The following is a 22,110-nucleotide window of genomic DNA, read 5'->3' on the forward strand; positions in this document are numbered from 1 at the left end:
GAGGGACTTTGCTACAAACTGAAGCTCTGAACAAAGGACTGAGGACCCATCCCAGCGGGGGATGTATTCCAGAGACTTTATTTGAACCTGCAGTTTATTCCATCACTGCTACAAGCCTGAACCAAGAACTTTGCCATTACTGTGTGTAATTGATTCCATTTAACCAATTCTAACTCTCATCCATATCTTTTTCCTTTTATGAATAAACCTTTAGATTTTAGATTCTAAAGGATTGGCAACAGCGTGATTTGTGGGTAAGATCTGATTTGTATATTGACCTGGGTCTGGGGCTTGGTCCTATGGGATCAGGAGAACCTTTTTTCTTTTACTGGGGTATTGGTTTTCATAACCATTTGTCCCCATAACGAGTGGCACTGGTGGTGATACTGGGAAACTGAAGTGTCTAAGGGAATTGCTTCTGTGACTTGTGGTTAGCCAGTGGGGTGAGACCAAAGTCTTCTTTGTCTGGCTGGTTTGGTTTGCCTTAGAGGTGGAAAACCCCCAGCCTTGGGCTGTGACTGCCCTGTTTTAGCAATTTGTCCTGAATTGGCACTCTCAGTTGGGTCCCGCCAGAACCAGAAACGTATCCTCTTGAAAATCCAGTTTATAACTATGTTGATATGTGGTATTACTCTGGGCAGTTTTCTGTGTTTAACCAGTTTTGTTATGGCCAGGGAGAGGGGAGCTCTCGGTTGGGTCCCGCCAGAACTGTATCGTTACATCCTCACCGCGCATGGGCAGTGCCCAGCGCAGCACAGCACTGCAACGACTCCAGATGTGCAAAGCCTGGGCAGGGAGGGGTGCAAAGGGAGATCGAGGGGCGAGAGCTGCCACGTGCCCGCTCTGCCGGGCGCACTCACTGATCTGGACGGTGACGGGCGCACTCCTCACTCCTACGCCGGCGCTGGTGACAGCAGCCACCTCGGTGTGGTACAGCACTCCGGGCACCAGCCCCTGCAGCACCGCTGAGTGCACCGTGCCCTCCACGCTCCTGTTGATGTGGAAGCGGCTCTCGTTCCCCAGGCACCAGATCTGCCAGGGAGAAGACTCTGGTTACCCTTGGCTTCGGGGATGACACGGAGCAGCCTCCCTTCCCCCCCCCCACCAGGTGCCTGGCACTGGCCCTGCCAGAGCATGCAGGCAGTGTGGGACTTGATGACTCTTGCCAGTGGGGTCGAAACCTCCGGGCAGCACCTGTGCCCAGCACATTGGATGCACTTGGTGCCCGCCCCCTGCAGTGTCACCTTACCCGGTAATCCTGGATGATGCCGTTCTGCTCGCCGGCGGGGGGCGGCTCCCACGACACGCTGATGCTGGTGCTGTTGCCCACTGTTACCACGGAAACCGCCTGAGGGGGGGCACTGGGGGCTGGGAGGGAGGAAAGAGGGTTTAGTGCTGAGTGCTGAGGGGGAGCTGCCCCATGCAGCAGTGCCCCCCCCATTCCCCCGGGACGGGGCTTGGCACTGGCGCCAAGGGGACTGGCCAACCGTGAGCACCATGCCTGGCCCCCAGAGCCTCCTGCAGGCCCCTGGACCTGCCAGGGTGGGGACTCTGCACATGCCCAGGGAGCCGGCAGCACCGGGGGAGGACAGCAAGCCTTGCTCCCAGCCCAGGCTGTAGCTGCTCGGCCATGGCTCTGATGAGCCACAGGGCGCCAACACCCTGTCGGCAGAGGCTGGGGAGGGAGCCCGTCCCAGAGCATGGCCACTGGCTCCATGACAGGCACTAGGCAGCCACAGCCCATGGCCGGCGGAGCTGTCAGGCCAAGGCAGGCCAGCCGAGGTAGGCATTATGGGACCATAGCGTTATGCCCAGATGCACGTCACACTCCTCCCCTCACAGCAGCGCCGGACCCCCCAGCCTTCCCTCCCCCTCTGCTCAGCGCCGGGCTCCTCTGCCCGAGGAAGCCAGGGAGCGCCAGCTGGGCAGACGTTCATGAGGATCCCGGCCCCTCCCTGCAGACGGCTCTGCCGCTGGCCCACGGCACGGCAGCTGCCTGGGGAGATGCCGGCCCTGCACTGGGGCCGAGCTCTGAGCGGGGGCTGCCACCCCCCCACTGACCTTCCTCAGGCGTGCGCACCACCAGCGCCTCGCTGTCCAGGCCCTGGAACTCGTCGAAGTAGGGGCGGAGCTTGATCTCGTATTCCTGGCCCTTGTGCAGCTCTAGCAGCACGACGCTGCGCTGGGCCGGCGCCGGCACGTCCTGCACCAGCCAGGCGCTGCCCCGCGGGCGGTACAGCACCCGGTAGCCCTGGATGAACTGGGCCTGGCGATTCACCTGGGGAGGGGGGACCAAGCCACGGGACAGCATTGGGGAGCGCTCGCCCGTGGCCCCAACATGGCCCCCAGCCTCTGGAGAGCTGGAACCAGGCTGCTCCGCGTGCTCTGCAGTCCCACCCCATCCACTGCACTGCCCCCCTCCCTCCCGACTGACACACCTCCACCCATGCCACCCACTAGCCTCCCCATGCCCTCTGCACCGCCCCTGCCCCTCCAGGCCCCCTGCTGCTCCCACCCCCTGCCTGTGCACTGCCCCTCTCCGCCCCCCACCATCCACAATGCCCTGGCACGCCCACCCAGCTCTCTCTACACTTCCATGCTCGCCTCCACCTCACCACCCCTGGGCCAAGCCGGAGCCAGTACTCACAGTCCAGGACACCTGGATGGTGGTCGAGGTGAGGATGACGGGCTCCTGCAGCTGTACCACGACCTGGCCGAGCTCGCGCTGCACCTGCCGGTGATCCACCCCCTGCCTGGTGGGGCTGACGTCTGCCAACAAACCCAGTGTGAGTGCGGTGCCCGGAGTCACCCCACTGCACAGGGCAGAGGACAGAGGCACAGGCTCGGGCACAGGTGCCCCACAAGCCAGCCACTGGGCTGGGAACATAACTGTCTCCAGGTGCCCACTAGGCTCTACTGCCCAGGGAGCCTGCAGGGACGGCCAGGAGCCCCTGCCCTCTGCTGGGGCTGCTGTACCAATGGCAAGAGCTGGCTCCTGCCTCTCGGCTGCCTGGACACACACCATTGCCCTGTGCTTCTGGAGCAGAGCCCGCAGGGCGGGCCTAGGGGAGACATCAGGGGGCTTGGGCTGGGCCCCAAAGCCCAGTGCAGGTGCTGATGAGGGAGGCGGGGGCCAAGCAGCCCTCGGAGCAAGGCTGCTGGGGCACCGTGCTCGGGAAGAGGAAAGGCTCTCCCTGCTGGCCTGGGGCAACAGAAACCCCCGGCAGCCTTCGGGTGTCCTTCCATCCAGCCCTCGCCCTGCTCCACGGCCAGGCCTGGGAGACCCCAACCCAGCCCAGCCCCCTGCTGCTGAGCACTCCCAGCCCAACCCAGTCCATTGCCCTCCTCTCGGACCTCGCCCACCCTCTGACTGAGACCCCTGGGCCCTGCCCATCCCCCCATGAGAACCCCTTGGCTCTGCCCATCCCCGCCTTGTGCTGAGCCCCCCAGGGTGGCCTTGGAGCCCCCGGCCCATGCTTTGCCCTGTGCCCAGGCTGCCTCACCTTGCGTGCGCACCGGCTCCGAGATGGGGCTGGGGTCGCTCAGCCCATAGGCGTTGGCGGCGCGGATGAGGAAGAGGTAGATGGTGTTGGGGTTCAGGCCGCTCACCGTGTGCTTCTCCACCCGCACGTTATCGGCCACGGTCTGCCAGGTGCTGCCTGCGGACTGGCTGCAATGGGGCATGGGGAGAGGGGTGAGCCACAGCCAGGTCATCTGCCACCTCCCTGAGCCCTGGGAAGGGATGGGCAGTGCCCGGGTCTGGCCCGGCACAGGGGGGCAGCAGCAGAGCCAGGGCTCTCCACGTGAGGGCGATTCCAGAGTCCAGCAGGCCCAATGGTGCCAGGGCCCAGCACAGAGGGACTACGGAGCCGAGACCCAGCCTGGGCCAGGGCAGGGGCACTTGGCCCCTCTCTCACTGGGTGTCCGAAGGGAAAGCAGAGCCTCCTCTTGGGTCACCAGCACTGCCTGCTCCAAGTGTGAGCCCTGAGCCTGCTACCAGCCATGAGCCCCTGGTGTCACTGGCTTCACCCCTGACTCCCCCATCAGCCTGTGGGCGATGCCGCCCCGGCTGCCATCCCCTCCATGCTGACTGGGCCTGCCAGGAAGGGGCTCCTCCAGCCAGCGAGAGATGGGGGGTTGGATAGGGTCGGGCAGGGAGCCCAGGAGCACTCGGGGTGGGTTTGTGTTCCCAGCCCAAGCCCCCTGCCCCATCCCAAAGCTGGCACTCTCTGGGCCCCCCACGTTTTTGTTTTTTGGGGCCTCTCTGGTGGGTGCCCTGGGCAGCAGCGCGTGAGGCGTTACCTGAATGCTTCAATGATGTATGTGGTAGTTGCAGCACCCCCTCTCTGGGGGCTCGGCTTCCAGACCAGGGTCACGCTGTTCTTGGTGACATCGGTGACCAGCGGCACTGAGGGGGGCCCGGGGAGGTGGCCTGGCTCGGAGAGCTGCACCTGGAGGTCAGCCCCAGTCTCTAGAGAAGGACAGATTGACGGACTGACAGTGAGCTCCAGGGAGGCACCGAGTCCAGCCCGGGCGTGTGCTCCCAGACCTGATTCCAGCTCCCAGACCTGGTTCCAGCCGGCAAATTCAGAGCCTTTCAGTGCATGGGCCCTGCTGCAAACTCAGCCCGTGTTGGCACTGCCAACTCCACCTCCCGTGAGCTGAGCTGGGCTGCCACAACCGCTACCTCTGGTGGATGAGGCCAAGGGGGACATGGCAGGGGAGAGGCACAGGGCCAGGCCAGCTGCTTGTGCTGCGCCCATTTTGTGGGTGAGGGACACCAGTTTCCAGGCCTGCCAGTACAGCGCGGCTCACCAGCAGTCCATCCCCATGCAGCGCTGGCACTGCAGTTCTGCTCTTGAAGCTCAGCACACGGGCAGGGCCCACTCCCTCGCCAGCGCTCAGTGACGTGTCCCAGGAGGAGCCAAAGGGAACGTGGGCTCAGAGCTTCCTGCAGTGGAGGAGACTTCACACCCATCTGAACCATAGGCGCCGACTCTGCGGGTGCTCCGGGGCTGGAGCACCCATGGGGAAAAATTGGTGGGTGCTCCCGCCCAGCTCACCTCCGCCTCCGCTCCTCCCCTGGGCGCGCTGCGTGCCCGCTTTTTCCCCCAAGCTCCGAGTGCTTGCGCCGCGGCTGGGAGAGGGGGGGGAGGAGGGGGAACGTGGAGCGCTTGGGGAAGAGATGGGGCCGGGGCAGGGATTTGGGGAAGGGGTCCAATAGGGGCAGGGAGAGGGCGGAGTTGGGGCGGGGACTTTGGGGAAGGGGTTGCAATGGGGGCGGGGCAGGGGCAGGGAAAGGGTGGAGTCGGGGCAGGGCGGCGCGAGCACCCACCAGCGCCGGGGAAAGTTGGCACCTGTGATCTGAGCACAGCTGCAGGCTAGGGGCTGCTGGAACAGCAGTACAGATGCCCAGCCAGAGGGTGTGCCTGGGGTTGGGGAGCAGGGGAAGCCGGCGTGTCTGTAACTCATGTCAGTGAGTGGCATGTGCAGCAATGGCGGTGGGATGTTGGCACTGGGTCCAAAGCTCTGGAGGGATGCGGTGCCTATGCCTGCAGACCTGGCGCTCCCCGGGTTTACTCACTGAGCGGCCTGTTTGCTCCTCAAAAAACCTGTCTTGGAGAACAGACAGTTCCTGCCCCAGCCATAACAACCGAGCCCGAAGGCTCGGGTTCGGTCCAGGCGCTTGGCTCGCAGGGGCCAGGCGGCCGCAGCCACGTGCAGACCGACCCCCCACCTTCTAGGGCCCGGGGCGGGGTCCGCAGACCGGGGACCCCGTGTGGCAGTTACCTGCCCTGCCGGCTGTCCCGTGCAGGGGATGCAGCTTGCCAAGCAAGGCCAGCGCTAAGCTCCCCCGTGAGTGACTCTGAGCTATGCACAGGCAAGGCACCCACAGGGACAGCTGCAGGCCTAGGCAGGCCCAGGGAGGCCCATGGGCATTGACCCCAGGGGTAGGAGCCAATTGATCATCCTGTCTGAGCTCCCTCACAGCACAGGCCAGCGAGTCTCCCGCATTGCTCCTGCGTCCAGCCAAACAAGCACCTTCCCACCCGGTGTAACCAGCAGGGACCAGCTCCTGCCCTGAGCCGCTGCTAGCGCAGCTACTGTGTGTGTCTGGGCCACTCGCCCCCACTCCCTGCTCCCATCCCCCGACCTGCCCCTAGCGCAGCTACTGTGTGTGTCTGGGCCCCCACTCCCTGCTCCCAGCCCCCCGACCTGCCCCTAGCGCAGCTACTGTGTGTGTCTGGCCCACTCGCCCCCACTCTCTGCTCCCATCCCCGGACCTGCCCCTAGCGCAGCTACTGTGTGTGTCTGGGCCCCCACTCGCCCCCACTCCCTGCTCCCATCCCCCGACCTGCCCCTAGCGCAGCTACTGTGTGTGTCTGGGCCACGCGCTCCCACTCCCTGCTCCCAGGCCCCCTACCTGCCCCTAGCGCAGCTACTGTGTGTCTTCTGGGCCACTCGCCCCCACTCCCTGCTCCCAGCCCCGGACCTGCCCCTAGCGCAGCTACTGGGTGTGTCTGGGCCACTCGCCCCCACTCCCTGCTCCCAGCCACCCCAACCTGCCCCTAGCGCAGCTACTGGGTGTGTCTGGGCCACTTGCCCCCACTCCCTGCTCCCATCCCCCGACCTGCCCCTAGCGCAGCTACTGTGTGTGTCTGGGCCACTCGCCCCCACTCCCTGTCCCAGCCCCCTGACCTGCCCCTAGCGCAGCTACTGGGTGTGTCTGGGCCACTCGCCCCCACTCCCTGCTCCCAGCCACCCCAACCTGCCCCTAGCGCAGCTACTGGGTGTGTCTGGGCCACTTGCCCCCACTCCCTGCTCCCAGCCCCCTGACCTGCCCCGACATTGCAGGGCCCAGCTGAACTGGTCCATTACTGACCTTGCACCGCCAGGGCCCCACTCCATGTTGTCTCCCCCGTTGAGCTGGTAGCGACACAGACATACAGCCCGGAGTCCATCACCTGCGCACACAAAGGGGAGCCAGTGAGTAGTGCAGCTGCCATGGGTGAGTCCCTGGCCGGGATGGGACACCGTCTGCACACCCAGAGGGTGCTGTGCACGAGGCTCCGTTCTTGGGTCCCTTTGTAGTGCCGGGATTGCTGACACCCCCCCTGCCCGCCATGCCCTCGGGGCCAGCCAGGCTGCAGCCTGGGGAGGAGTTCTCTGGGGAAGGCATCCGGCTCTCCATGAGAGGAGCTGAGTTTCCACCGGCTGGATCGGCAGCTGGCTGCACGTTTCCTTGGGAGAGACGAAACTGCAACAGCCACCCCAAGCTGTGTAACAGAGCCTGGTCCTGGCCGGTTTCTGCTCAGATGGGAGCAGCTCCAGGAGGGCAGGTGGCCTGTGTGTCTGGGCATTGCTGCCCCTCCTGCACTGCCCCGCAAGGGGCAGAAGGCTGCCAGGGGGTATAACTCAGGGGGTCAGCAAGGGGGGCCTGGGCCTCGGGGAGTGACGCTCATGGATCGTGGCTGAGGGCTGTCATACGCACAGCATGAGCTGGGCAGGGAGGGTCAGAGCCGCAGGCTCCCTGGGGCGGCACGGGGCTGAGCGCAGCGATGGAGTGAGCCAGTCTCTGAGCCCTTCCCACAATGCTGTGCCATTTCGAGATCCCAGTGACAAGAAATGGCACATCAGTGTCCAGGGACTTCTCAGCCTGAGTTTCAGGGAATGCCTGCCTGCTGGAGGTGCCAGGGCCTGGCACAGCCCAGCCTGCTATCCGCAGTGATCCCCTGGCACCGCCCTCACCGGGATGCCACCGCATGGCGCTGCCACGCACACTCCACACTGCTGGAGCTGGAAGGTGAGGGCTGCAGGGTATGGGGAGCTCCACTGGCAGAGCAAGGCCTGGGGCAATGTCCTCTGAGCAGGGCAGAGGGTGGCTGCAGACAGGCTGTGCAGAGAGCATCGGGGGAGCCCCAGCCGGGGAGGCAGCAGGCCTGGGGGACAGGAGGGCAGCATGCGCAGGGGGGAACGGAGGGAACACTTTAACACGCCCGTCAGGTGGGGCTGTCCGTGTGGCAGGAGCTGCCCCACTTTTCCCCACGAAGCAGCATGGCCTGAGGAGGTGGCCGTCCCTGGGGACCATTAACTCATGCTAGCCCTGCTAGCCGCCTGACAGCTCTCATTGCTTCCTGGGCACAGAGCCACAACTGCTATCCACCGATGCTATTAGGTGCGCCGGGAGCCGGCAGATGCATTAACCTCCTGACTCGCACACAACGGCGGCCCAAAGCGAACGTGAAATAGTTCGCTCCCCGCTGACGCCTGCCATCAATTTTTAAAGCACTGTTTAGCGTGAGCTGTGTGTTTTGATAAGTAATTTATGAATAACCTCCACTTTACCCCGGCGCCGCGTCTGACTCCGCCGCACCAGGCTGCAGACGCGCCTAGCCTGCCTCCAGGCCAGGGGGAGGACCGCAGCTCCCACAGCACCCCAGCCGTGCCCACCCAGCAGCCCTGCACAAGATAGCGCCTGACGCCCACCTCCCGGAGACAGGAGCCGGCCTGCTCACTGCTGTTATCATGGCTGAATGCCCCATTCCCGTCAGGTGAGCAGGGCCCCATGGTACCAGGTACCCTGCCCTCCCCATCTGAATGTAGGAAAGGCTGCAACAGGTGTGGTTAACCGACAGGTGAGGGTGGGGGAGGGAGGGCGTGGCAGCACATTGTGGCTACATCAGGTGGTGCACAGCCGGGGGACTCAGCGCCCATGGGGAGCAGGGCGTTCTTTGGAATGAGGCCCGGTCCCAAATGGCATTTAGTGCCTGGAACCAGTAGTGCTGTCAGCCAGCCTGCACCCCTGCTAGGGGCCCCCAGCACTCCCCGCAGAGAGCTGCTGTTCCCAAGGGTGCTCGGGGCTCTTCGTTCTGCTCCACCCCCCCCTGCCAAATCTGCTCTTTAAAAATAAACGATGGGTGCATGCATGGACACACAGGTGTACACGCTCACACACACGTGTGCTTGTGTGCACCCCCACCCCCACATGTGCACACACACTTTAAGACTCTACTGCTGCGTAATTCGCGCACACACGGAAAAAACCCCACTGCTCTCCCTTTCCCCCCGCCCAGCCCACTGCCACAGTTGAAACGCTGCCCACGCAGAGGAAGTGCCATCCCTAGGGCCAAGCCCCCAGAGCTGAGCGGGGCCTTGTTTCCACGGGAGACCGGCACCACCTTAAGTGCCAATGTGATTTCAAGCTTATGTAGTCCAACTGGTGCAAGGTTAGGTGGACGTCTAACCCTGGGTTAGTTTAAATCAACTAGGACAGAGTTAGGCCTGGGGCCAGATTTTGAGAAGTGTTTAAGCGTTGCTCAGCTTCGTGTTACAAGGCCTAAGTGACTTAGGAGCCTGAGGGCATGTCTACACTACACGCTATGACTCTGCACTTAACAGGGATGCGCTGCAGCGCTGGGCTGTAGATCCTTCCTACATCGATGGAAGGGGTTTTTCTATGGATGCAGGTAAATCAATGGAAGCACCAAGGTGAGGGCTACCTGAGGTGAGGCATCCACACTGAGGGTGAGGGCTACCTGCCTGTGGTGCTCAGGCACAAAACTCTTGTAGCTGGGCCGACCAAAGTTTTAGGTGTAGACCAGGCATAAGTCTCATTTTCAAAATGACTTAGGGCTTGTCTAGACATCAAACGCTGCAGCAGAGAGGCCCTAGCTGGGTTGACTCCAGGGTCAGGACAGTTTAACTGGGTCGCTCAGGGGTGTGGGTTTATACTGACCTAATTTCAGCCCATTTCAGATTGTAAGTCTCATTGAAAGTCAATGGGATTTGGGCTCTTATGTCACTCACACTTTGCAGCGCTAAGCAACACCAAAACACCTTCACAAATGTAGGCCTTGGCACACAAATACTGTACCTGTGCAACTGTACCGGGAGAGCAAAGGTGGTAGCAGCCTCTCCTCCATCCCCAGGTGTATACAGTTCTCAGGGGATAAAGGTGCTCTGTCCCATTGCTGCTGTTCCAGCACAGGGAGGAGAATAAGTGATCCTGGAAGAAGACACCTTTACTGTGATGTTTCTGGTATGACTATAAATGCTTGCTGTAATTACACTGGCCAGCCCGGTAGAACAGCGCTCGGGGGTTAGTTCCCGTTGCTCGAGGAGCAGTAGAAGTCACTCCTCTAGCAGAATGAGTGTGCTCCCAGGGGTCAGCCCAGTGTCGCTGGACCCAGACACTGGCTGGACTCTCCTGCGCAGGGCGGGCTCAGGGACGCTCCTGCTCCCTGGATCTGCTGAAGGTGCACACCCCATGTTGCTCTGCCCGCTCCTGCCAGCCTAGCCAGTTTGGGGACCCCTCCGCCTCCATCTGACTCTCTCCTGGGGTATTTCACAGGTGGAACCAGTGCTGTAAACAACAGAGCCCAGGCCAGTCCACCTGATTGAGGAGTGTGGCAGTCTGGCAAGACAGGTGAGGAAATCAATGTTTCTTCCTCTTCCAGTAAAGCAGCTTCCATCTCCTCCCGCCCGCTATGGTCCAGTGCAGTGACGGGTCGCGACCCTGATTCAGTTCAAACAGTGACGCTGAGTGCAACTAACGAGCCAGCGATTCCAGGAGTAAGCGCCCTGCACACCAAGGTACTCAGTCACTAGAAATAAACGTGACCCTCCAAAGCTGTGGTGAACAAAGGGCCTGCTTTCCCCTTGCCTGCCCTTGGGCAGCCATGGACACTAGTGCACGGGTGTGAAACGCTGCCCAATGGGAGCAGCAGCATTTCACGCCCGTGGTGCACAAGGGCAGGGCAATCAGGAATTGGGTCCAATAAGCCCATACCATGAGAGGCCAACCTAACAAACCCATCCCTGCAGGGAGCAAGAGCCTGGCTAGCCCTGGCATCACACTGGCTTCCTGCACTGGGCGCAGCTGCAACCCTGCCCTCTGCCCTCCAATCCTGTCCCGGCTCAGCCCTCTCTCCCAGAGCCGCCTCTGCCCGGGGCAGCAGCACTGGCACCGCGGCAGGATTTCCCTGCCCACTCCAGCTCCACACCCGTCCCTCGCACCTCACACCAGTGGGGGGACCAGGGGAGCCTGGAAAAGCCAGTGGGATGCAGTGGCCGTCAAGGTCAATTTGGGAGGGGATCCCAGGGGCTTTTGGAGGTGTGGGGAGAAGAGTGGAAGGGCTCATTGCCCAGCCCCCTCTGCCCCAGCCTGTCCCCATCGTCCCCCCCTCCCCTGTCTGTGTCTGAGCCAGGCTGCCAGGGCAATGGGGAGAGCCCAGGGAGATGCTTGGCTCCCCTGGCCCAGCAGCTGGGTGGGGGACATGCTGTCCCGTCCTCCTGCTCCTGCTGCTAACACTGCCTGTGTTGCTGCTGCCTTGATTTCTGCAGTCCCTTCCCTTCCAGCCAAGCACCTGGTAGTCTGTCCTCTGCTCACCCCCCTTGGCATCCTCACACGGGAAGCCCCTGGCCCTTGCTGCCAGGGCTCTTTGTAACTTAGCTCCCACCTACCTCCCTGCTCACTTCCTGCCTTACGGGTCCCCTCCTTTCCCTCGGCCTCCTGCTCCTGGATTCCTGCCTTCATTTCTGCTGTCCCACTATGTCCGGCCCAGCCCCCAGCCCCCGATTCGGCTCCTGGCCGTTACACTCGTTCCTTTCTCTCCTGGTGGCTTGCGTTGGCGAGGCCGGCTGGGCCAGCGGTCTGGGCCCTCGCTCACGACGTAGGAGACCTGCACCCAAGTCCCTGCTCTACCCCAGAGACTGCGTGGCCTCGAGCAAGTCACTTAGGGCCAGATTTGTAAAGGTATTTAGGTGCCTAGTGGGATTTTCCAAAGCGCCTAACTCCCACTGATTTCAATCTGCCTCGCCTGGTCCCGGAATACCTATCAAAATCTGGCCCTCCGGCTCTGTGCTTCAGCTGCCACGCGTGCAGTGAGGATAAAGCACTTTGCGGCCACACAGGGATTCAGGGACCTGCACCGTGAGACCTGCTAGGGCACCTCTACGAATAACTGCACGGCGGTTTTACCAAGAAGGGGGAGTCAATTTAAAGCAGAACGCAGCCAGGCAAGCTGTACTATACCAGGTGGACCAATGCACGCAGCAGATTAAATAATCCAGTGTACCTGCATCATGCCATGGGGCTGTTCAAAAACATCTCCGGTCCAACTGGAGCATCAACAGAACATCACAGGACAAAACTGAAAGGCCCAGTAAAGCGGCAGATTGCAAATGCATGTGTACCAATGGGTCTCAAAGAGACGCCGCGTGAGCGGAGTCAGAACAGCAGCGACAGCTTTAGGGGCTCTGTGATTTCTACACCCCACCAGGCCCCACTGCGCTTCTAGGACTAACAGAGCTAGCACCAGCTGCCAACTCCTCCCCAGGGAACAAAGCTGGGGCTCGGCAAAGGGGCAAAGGCTCACAGGAGGGGCCCCCAGAGACTCCCGCAGCCCTTGCCCGGTACCTGATTGATCCATACTGCGGGGCTTCAGGCGCAGCTCTGGGGGGGGGGGGGGGCGGGGAGGGGCAGCAGCAGCTTACCTGCACGTTTGTGATCTGCAGAGTCCCGTTGTCTAACAGGCTGACCCTGGGGTCCCTGCCCACAACCTGCTGCCCGTCTTTCAGCCACTGGATGCTAGGCAGTGGGTTCCCGGTCACATGACATTGCAGCTGGGCTGTAGCATCCGCGGCCAGCGTCTGATTGGCGGGCCCTCGGCGGATGATTGGCGGGATGCGGTCGGATGTCACTTAAGGGAAAAAGCCCAGAGCAGGTGTTAGCGGCTCTCCTGGCCTGCGTTGAGGGCAGAAAACACCCAGCCCTGCTATTGAAGGACCACGTCCTATACCACGCCCCCTCCCCCAGGTTAGCCGGCCCCACCACGGCAGTGCGACAGCCTCTGGTCAGCTCCTGAGCAGGTGCCACATGGGCAGCAGAGAGGAAGCTCCATGCCCCTCATCCGGTCATGGTGCCCACCCCACCCCGAAGAGCCAGCCTGGCCCGCTGGGAGAGGGCAGAGACCCAGGCCCGTATGATCCTTGCGCTGTCTGCCGAGGCTCCCCCATGGGCCCAGGAGCGTCCGTTTGGTGGCAGGGTTGCTGCAGTAAGAAGCCCACCCAGCCCAGCACCCCAGAGACCCTGCCTCTGGGATGGCAATGTGAGACTCCCCAAGCAGCCCCAAACTCGCCCCACACAGACCTGCCCCTCCCAGCACAAGGGAGCTTCCACTGAGGCCCCTCCCGTGGGCAGCACCGTGACACCCTCTCCCCCCCGAGGCCCCTCCCGTGGGCAGCGCCGCGACACCCTCTCCCCCCCGAGGCCCCTCCCGTGGGCAGCGTCGCGACACCCTCTCCCCCCCGAGGCCCCTCCCGTGGGCAGCGCCGCGACACCCCCTCCCCCCCGAAGCCCCTCCCGTGGGCAGCGCCGCGACACCCTCTCCCCCCCGAGGCCCCTCCCGTGGGCAGCGCCGCGACACCCTCTCCCCCCCGAGGCCCCTCCCGTGGGCAGCGCCGCGACACCCTCTCCCCCCCGAGGCCCCTCCCGTGGGCAGCGCCGCGACACCCTCTCCCCCTCGAGGCCCCTCCCGTGGGCAGCGCCGCGACACCCCCTCCTCCCCGAGGCCCCTCCCGTGGGCAGCGCCGTGACACCCTCTCCCCCTCGAGGCCCCTCCCGTGGGCAGCGCCGCGACACCCCCTCCTCCCCGAGGCCCCTCCCGTGGGCAGCGCCGCGACACCCTCTCCCCCCCGAGGCCCCTCCCGTGGGCAGCGCCGCGACACCCTCTCCCCCTCGAGGCCCCTCCCGTGGGCAGCGCCGCGACACCCCCTCCTCCCCGAGGCCCCTCCCGTGGGCAGCGCCGTGACACCCTCTCCCCCTCGAGGCCCCTCCCGTGGGCAGCGCCGCGACACCCCCTCCTCCCCGAGGCCTCTCCTGTGGGCAGCGCCGCAACACCCCCTCCCCCCCGAGGCCCATCCCGTGGGCAGCACCGTGACACCCCCCCACCGAGGCCCCTCCCAAGGGCAGTACCACGACACCCCCTCCCCCCCCGAGACCCATCCCATGGGCAGCACTGCGACACCCCCTCCCCCCCAAGGCCCCTCCCATGGGAAGCACCATGACACCCCCTCCCCCCCTGAGGCCCCTACCAAGGGCTCTCCTTAGACGGCACTAGGCACCCGTTGCTCCCAAGGGGTAGCTAAACTGATCCACTCTCTGGAGCACCAGCCTTCCTCTGAACAGGGCAATGGGCACAGCCGACCCCGGGTGCCCCATCTCCCTGTGCACTGCCCCGTGGGTGGCTCTGAGCCTCTCCCCACACTCCCCCCTAGTGCTGCACCCTGCTGACAGCTCCGCGCTCACCTTCCTTTGCTGGCCTGTCTGTGACCCATAAATCAGGGGGCCAATTAGAAACAGGCATTTGTGGTGGACGCAGAGGCCTTGGAGCTCAGGTTGTGCTGACTGGGCCGCAGGGGAAGGCATGGGGCAGCTGAGCCGGAGTGCCATGGCAGCAATGTGCCAGCCCCAGGGGAAGGGGGAGCGTGTTGTGCCAGCAGCCACAGCTGGCAGCCAGAGAGCAAGCACACAATGCAGATAGCTAGATGGTGGGTGCCAGGCCACGGAGACCCAGAGTGCAGAGATTGGGGAACAGAGTGGTAGGTGACTTCATCTCCTTGGCCCCTCCTATGCTGGGAAAGTGACCAGTGGGGGACCACGGCTAACAGGGGATCTGGGAATTGGCTTCAGACACCACAGCGGAGTGGCAGGCCCCATCTGGCCTGGAGCACACAGGACAGGAAGAGCTGGCACAGACAGAGACGGGAACCCAGCACCTGGTTCCAGTGTCATTTACACTCACACACCACGTGCAAGACGCAGGACACACCCCATGCCCGTGGGCCCAAGGCAGCCCAGGAGTGCGAGAGCTGGCTGGAGGGCAGGGTCACCCGCTCACTCAGCAGGCTGTGGGTCAAGTCCTCCACACCAGAGCACATCCGTTGTCGGTAGTGGGGAGGCCCAAGGTGCAGCACAGGCAGCAGAGAGGGGGGTTATTAGTCGCCAGCCCTCGCAGGACTCTTGTCAAGCTGTCAGAATGGGCTGGCTTTGGGCTGGCAGTGCTGCCCCACAACGTGGCTGCCAGGAGCCAGGGCGCAGAGAGGCCTGTGGGCACCGTATCTTGTGGGGCAGGCCAGCGTGAGGGGCAAAGGGAGGCCTGTCTGGTGAGACCTGAGGCAAGCATTTCATTAGCATAAAAACCTAAAACTAGCTTAGAAGCTGTAAACAAGACACCTGAGTGTTCAAAGTCATGTAGAGAACTCCCAGGCTAAGAGGGACAAATTCCAACCTACATGCATAAGATGTGGAAAAAGTTATAACCCAAGAGATGATGCATGTGCAGCCAGAGGTGTGCAGTGTAATAAATGTATAAAATATGGACATTTTGGAGCTCTTTGCCGCACCAAAGTAGTCAGGGAGTTGACTCATATTACACACAATTCAGAGCCTTTGTTTCTGGAATCTCTCACTTGTGATGACACAAAGCCTGTCTGTAGAGTGAAACTAAATATTCACGGCAAGACTATTGTCTTTAAAATTGACTCAGGAGCAGACATCACAGTCATCTCAGAAGGGAACTCCTCCCAGAGCTGAAGTCACCTGACACTGCTTTGACTAGCTCTGGAGATATTCTGAACTGCATGGGCCAGTTCACCACACAAACAACTTACAAAGACAAAAGCTTTGCATTCAGAGTGTATGTGATGAACGGATGACAGACCAACAACCTTTTCAGCCGCAGTGTGGCAGCCACGATGGGCCTAGCAAGAAAGGTGGAAGAACTTGATTGAGAATTTGATGATATTGGACTTTTGAATGGAGATCCAGTACAAATCAGCTTGAAAGACAATGCTGGACCATACAGTATACGAACACCTGTACCAGCCAGATCTTGGAAGAGAGTAGCGGCAGATTTATGCAGATTCAGGGGACATCATTACCTGGTCGTTGTGGACTTTTTCAGTTACATAGAAATAATGTACTTGAAAGTCATAACGTGTCACAGTGTTATTGAGAAACTGAAGTGCACTTTTGCTCACTTCTGTATTAGAGAATAACTGGTGATGGACAATGGATCATGATTCACCGCAGCAGAATTTATGTCATTCAGAAGGAAATATGATATTGATCATATTACTAGTAGTGAATGGAGAGCTGTACAGACAACCAAGAAAATCCTACAGCAGAAAGATCCACTCCTTGTTCTTCTGAGTTACAGATCAACACCAATAGCATCTACTGGATATAGTCCAGCACAACTCCTGATGGGAAGACAACTCAGAAGTACTGTTCCAACTTGGGAAAAGAATCTGTCTCCACAGTGGCCAGACATTAAGCCAAATTGGATAAAAAGCAAAAAGCCCACAAACACTTTTACAACAGACATCACTCATTTAGAGAACTGCCAGGTCTAGAACCTGGTGACCGTGTTTATGTCAAACCGGATGGAGAAAAAGGATGTCCAGCTGTCATGAAAAAAAATAATTCATTGCCCAGATCATATGCGACTGAGACCAACAGTGGAGAGTTCAACAGAAACTGTTGACATCTAGTTTGTTCCTCAGACAGAACAATCCACAGAGCAAACTCCACAGCTGGTGGACACAAAACAAGATGACTCAAGAATTCCAAACTGACCACAGCCAGCTGTTGTAACTACCGGACAAGACAGATGTTATGTGTTTGGGTCCTGTAATTAAAAAACCCAGTACGATTCAGAGATCCTTAACAAACTGATACATACTGAGCTTCAGAGACAGCATGATAATGTAAATATTGTAAATGGTAGGCATGTAGAACTTAAAGGGGGAGATGTAGTGGAACGCTACACTGTATTATACAGTTCAGCCACTAGACTTCACTGTGTGTAAAATACCGTATTTAAGCAATCCTCAGCCATACCTGGCACAGCATTAAAGGATCTGATGCTGAACACAGCTGAGGTGTAGAGGCGAGCTCTATGGCCTGTCCACATCTGGTACAGGGACATGACAGATGTGAACAGGGCTTGCCCCACCATGGCTTTGAGTCATTTGAGAATTTGCCTTTGTAGCCCTAATGCTGGGAGGTTTTCTGTGACGTGGCTTGTTTTATGCAGAAGCGGACAACGCCCCCCAGGAGCTAAACAACTCAACTCCAGTTCTGTCTGGCAGGAGCCAGCTGCACCAGAAACGCGGCTGTTGTTGTTCTAAACAGGATCTATGCTAATTTTTAAACAAGACTGAAGTGGGTGGCTCACATGTCATCGTCGCTCAGCGGCTGGCTGACGGCCTCCAATTTGCATACTGGCTGGCAACCAGCATTCAGAGCCTCAGCCACTGGCCTGGCTGGTATTAGCAAACAGCTCAGCTAAAATGGCGGCCAGCCACATGGGGCCACTTTCTAAACTCTGGGGATTTTGGGGGTGTTAATCCTAATTTGGGAAATGTGGCTTTGGGGGCATAAATCAGTGTTCTGGGCCATGATGGTGACTGCCAGGGCCTCCGCTGGCAGAGATGCCAGCTCATTTCACATCAACTGCACAGACATGCACCAGAAAGTCATATCCCAGAATAGGACAAAAGAGCCAGTGATGGAACACAGCTGCTTCCCCCTCTGTGCTCTGTCTGCCTTATAAAGCGTCACTGTTCCTTTAAGAAGCTGGCACATTATCATCCGCAGAACAACTTGGCAGTCCACACGGAAGAGGAAGGACAGGTGCTGGGGAGTCCACAGGCTCCTCAGTGGGTGACGGGGCCAAAGAGACAGGGGATGAGAGGAAAATTAACACCATTCTGCCCTAATCTCGTAGTCCAGTGACCAGGCTGCGTTGGGTACTGGGCTAGAACTGGGGCACAACGTCCTGGGGCGGCCTTTGGGCGTGAAACTCCTCACATGGGACTTGTCGCCCTTTGGAGTCTCCGTACGAGTCGTGCTCGGTTTCTTTCCATAAATGTTTAATAGGAAGGGTTTGAAATTGGTCTGAGGCTGATGGGCCAGAACAGTTTTTGTCAACAGATCATCTTTTACAAGCCACTGTTCAGCTCCATGGAGGCTGGCAGAGAGGTGAACGTTGAGCAATCTGGGGCAAGGGACAGTGTTAGAAAAGAGTCACGTAGGACTAAGGGCCACTGTTTACTATTATGCTTCATAACATTTGTTCTCGTCTCTCCTGTGTAGGTTTTTATGCCGTGCTCCTACAGCCAGGGCTGGAGAATCAGCTCTTTGCCAGACACTCACAAGGAGGGATAGCTCAGTGGTTTGATCATTGGCATGCTAAACGTAGGGTTGTGAGCTCAATCCTTGAGGGGGCCATTTAGGGATCGGGGGGGGGAATCTGTTAGGGGTGGTAGTTGGTCCTGCTGTGAAGGCAAGGGACTGGATTCAAGGTCCTTTCCAGTTCTATGAGATAGGTATATTTCTATATTGCAGAATGGCAGCCATCACCCACTGTTCTCAATGGGATTAGGACCACAGGCTACCCTCAATTACAATGGGACATCTTGTGACAGCCTATACGCCTATGCTCACTCTTTTTACAAAACTATGATACATTTTGTACAAAGTATGCCTTGTGAGCTATCATTTGGAAACTCATAATCTGCTGAGCATTATTGTCTAGGTAAAATACATGTGGCGACATTGTATGTAAAATTATAAAATTCTACTGTATGACATTGCTGTACTGTATGACATTGCTGAGACATGTTCCAAGTTTAAAAAACAGCCTCAGACCAGTTCCTCAAAAACAAAAGACTAGTCAACACCTCAGCCAGGTGCCAACAAAATCAAGTGGACTATCAGCTGGGTAAATGGCCATTCTTTGGCAAGAAGAAGAGTGTGAAAGAGACATTTACATTTTGGGTTGGGGGTTCCAGTGTGACAGACTAGCTGTCGCCTATACCCCTGCTGGAGATAATCCTCAAAGAGGAGAGAAAGGTATACGAATAGAGGACACTCTACACAAACTACCTTTCTCCTCCACTCTACACAAACTACCTTTCTCCTCCATTCCTTTCTGCTCACGGCAGTATCAACGCCTGAAGAAACACTGAACTGGGGAGGGGTCCTGGCCTGGAGGCTTTCACCCAGTAAAGACTGCAAAGAGCAGGTGGTGAGAAAAGCCTTTGCTTTGAATTCATTTAGCTCACTAAGTTAGGTATTAGTTTGCATTTTATCTTCTTCTTTTTTTGTAACCAACTCTGACTTTTATGCCTCATTACTTGTAATCACTTAAAATCTTCCTGCAGTTCATAAACTTGTTTTATTATTTTATCTAAACCAGTTTGTGCTTGGATTGAAGTGTTTGGGACCCTGCAGATGAGTAACAGGGTTTGTGCATATCATTTTCTATTAATGAAATGGCAGGCTTTCTATGAGCTTGTACCGAACAGATGGAAAGAGCTGGGCAGTACAAGACACACATTTCAGGGGGCAAGTCTGGGAGTGGGACTTTGCTGGGGTCGCCCTGTAATGTAATTCATGAGTGATTAGCTGTAACACTCATACAATTCAGCTGGGAGTGATTTACATGCTAGAGGCTGTGTGTGAGCAGGCCAGGAGTGGTAGCTCTTACAGCGAAGCAGTGTTAAAGGCACCCCAGGTTGGAGATTTCAGGGGAGACAGCTGTCCATCTCTCCAGATTGTACCCTGGGTAACGTCACACATTTACTTACAGCATGGGCAGGATGCTATTTACCCTAGTAAAACTGGCCACTGCCTCTAAACCCAAGCTGCCCTGAGTGCTGATGACAGCCTTGATGCTGGGACCAGGCCAAGGGGCACACTGGGAGGGGAGGGGAATCCAAGTCACTGGGGCGCTGGGGGAAAGTGGGGACCAGGGAGGGACACTAGAGGTATGTGGGGGGGTTAAAGGGAGACAGAGGGGGCAGGTGAGTACGAGCAGCTGAGGGAGACTGAGAGGAAAGGAAGGGCAAGGAAAGCCCAGGAGACAATGGGGAGAATGGGAGGGCAGATGGGAGGGGACAGAAGACTGGGTGGGGGAGGCTGGGTTTGATAGGGGAGGGCACGGTAGCCTGGTGTTCCCCAGACCAGCAGATGGGGGGGGGGAGAAGACTGGGTGGGGGAGGCTGGGTTTGATAGGGGAGGGCAGGGTAGCCTGGTATTCCCCAGTCCAGCGGATGGGGGGGGGAGAAGACTGGGTGGGGGAGGCTGGGTTTGATAGGGGAGGGCAGGGTAGCCTGGTATTCCCCAGTCCAGCGGATGTGTGGGAGGGAGAAGACTGGGTGGGGGAGGCTGGGTTTGCTAGGGGAGGGCAGGGTAGCCTGGTATTCCCCAGTCCAGCGGATGTGTGGGAGGGAGAAGACTGGGTGGGGGAGGCTGGGTTTGCTAGGGGAGGGCAGGGTAGCCTGGTATTCCCCAGCCCAGCGGATGGGGAGAGAAGACTGGGTGGGGGAGGCTGGGTTTGCTAGGGGAGGGCAGGGTAGCCTGGTATTCCCCAGCCCAGCGGATGGGGGGGAGAAGACTGGGTGGGGGAGGCTGGGTTTGATAGAGGAGGGCAGGGTAGCCTGGTATTCCCCAGCCCAGCGGATGGGGGGGAGAAGACTGGGTGAGGGAGGCTGGGTTTGATAGGGGAGGGCAGGGTAGCCTGGTATTCCCCAGCCCAGCGGATGGGGGGAGAAGACTGGGTGGGGGAGGCTGGGTGTGGGAGGCTGGGTTTGATAGGGGAGGGCAGAGTAGCCTGGTATTCCCCAGCCCAGTGGATGGGGGGAAAAGACTGGGTGTGGGAGGCTGGGTTTGATAGGGGAGGGGCAGGGTAGCCTGGTATTCCCCAGCCCAGCGGATGGGGGGAGAAGACTGGGTGGGGGATGCTGGGTTTGATAGGGGAGGGCAGGGTAGCCTGGTATTCCCCAGCCCAGTGGATGGGGGGAAAAGACTGGGTGGGGGAGGCTGGGTTTGATAGGGGAGGGGCAGGGTAGCCTGGTATTCCCCAGCCCAGCGGATGGGGGGAGAAGACTGGGTGGGGGATGCTGGGTTTGATAGGGGAGGGCAGGGTAGCCTGGTATTCCTCAGCCCAGTGGATGGGGGGAGAAGACTGGGTCGGGGAGGCTGGCTTTGATAGGGGAGGGCAGGGTAACCTGGTATTCTCCAGCCCAGCGGATGTGGGGGAGAAGACTGGGTGGGGGAGGCTGGGTTTGCAAGGGGAGGGCAGGTAGCCTGGTATTCTCCAGCCCAGCGGATGGGGGGAGAAGACTGGGTGGGGGAGGCTGGGTTTGATAGGGGAGGGCAGGGTAGCCTGGTATTCCCCAGTCCAGCGGATGGGGGGAGAAGACTGGGTGGGGGAGGCTGGGTTTGCTATGGGAGGGCAGGGTAGCCTGGTATTCCCCAGCCCAGCGGATGGGGGGGGGGAGAAGACTGGGTGGGGGAGGCTGGCTTTGCTAGGGGAGGGCAGGGTAGCCTGGTATTCCCCAGCCCAGTGGATGGGGGGAAAAGACTGGGTGTGGGAGGCTGGGTTTGATAGGGGAGGGGCAGGGTAGCCTGGTATTCCCCAGCCCAGTGGATGGGGGGGGAGAAGACTGGGTGGGGGAGGCTGGGTTTGATAGGGGAGGGCAGGGTAGCCTGGTATTCCCCAGCCCAGTGGATGGGGGGAGAAGACTGGGTGGGGGAGGCTGGGTTTGCTAGGGGAGGGCAGGGTAGCCTGGTATTCCCCAGCCCAGCGGATGGGGTGGGGGAGCCCCCGTTTGTGCAGAGACGGTAGGATTGTGAGCCTGGAAGTATCTCGCGCAGGTTGGGAGGGTGGCTCGAAACACACCCAGCCTCCACCCTGGATAGAGCAGAGAGGGGCAGTGAGGGGAAGGGGGCGGGGCTTGTCTGGCCGTGGGGATGAGGCAGTGCAGTGCTTGGCGGGTGCCACCCCTTCGGGGCAGAGCCAAGGTTGTGGGTTGTGGTGTACGGGGGACGGGCGATGCACTGAGAGGGGCTCGGCTCCCCACATCCTTGCTTTTGTGGGTCAGCGTCAGGCATGCTGTGTGTGTAGCGACCTTCCCAATGCCCACAGAACGCTGCGCCCCTCATTCTCAGAGGGTCCCCAGCCCCCACTGCCCCACACCCACACGGATGTGGTTTCAGGCATGACTAGCCATTGCAGATGCTTCAAATTTCAGGTGCCC

At 59.7% G+C, this 22,110-nt stretch overlaps 1 protein-coding gene across 1 annotated transcript in view; it reads right to left on the bottom strand.

Moving 5' to 3' along the window:
• The window catches only part of ROBO3 (roundabout guidance receptor 3), a 113,826-nt gene that overhangs the window by 12,789 nt on the left and 78,927 nt on the right, over positions 1 to 22,110 (bottom strand). Inside the window, exons 9-16 of the mRNA XM_065417042.1 lie at positions 12,496 to 12,701; positions 6,884 to 6,965; positions 4,303 to 4,471; positions 3,504 to 3,670; positions 2,648 to 2,769; positions 2,062 to 2,278; positions 1,250 to 1,368; positions 861 to 1,032 (exon numbers count right to left, since the gene is read on the bottom strand). Coding sequence (XP_065273114.1) covers positions 861 to 1,032; positions 1,250 to 1,368; positions 2,062 to 2,278; positions 2,648 to 2,769; positions 3,504 to 3,670; positions 4,303 to 4,471; positions 6,884 to 6,965; positions 12,496 to 12,701 — 1,254 coding nt within the window. The remainder of the gene's footprint in view (positions 1 to 860; positions 1,033 to 1,249; positions 1,369 to 2,061; positions 2,279 to 2,647; positions 2,770 to 3,503; positions 3,671 to 4,302; positions 4,472 to 6,883; positions 6,966 to 12,495; positions 12,702 to 22,110) is intronic.

Source organism: Emys orbicularis, chromosome 15 (genome assembly GCF_028017835.1).
Source record: "Emys orbicularis isolate rEmyOrb1 chromosome 15, rEmyOrb1.hap1, whole genome shotgun sequence".
Taxonomy (NCBI): domain Eukaryota; kingdom Metazoa; phylum Chordata; order Testudines; family Emydidae; genus Emys; species Emys orbicularis.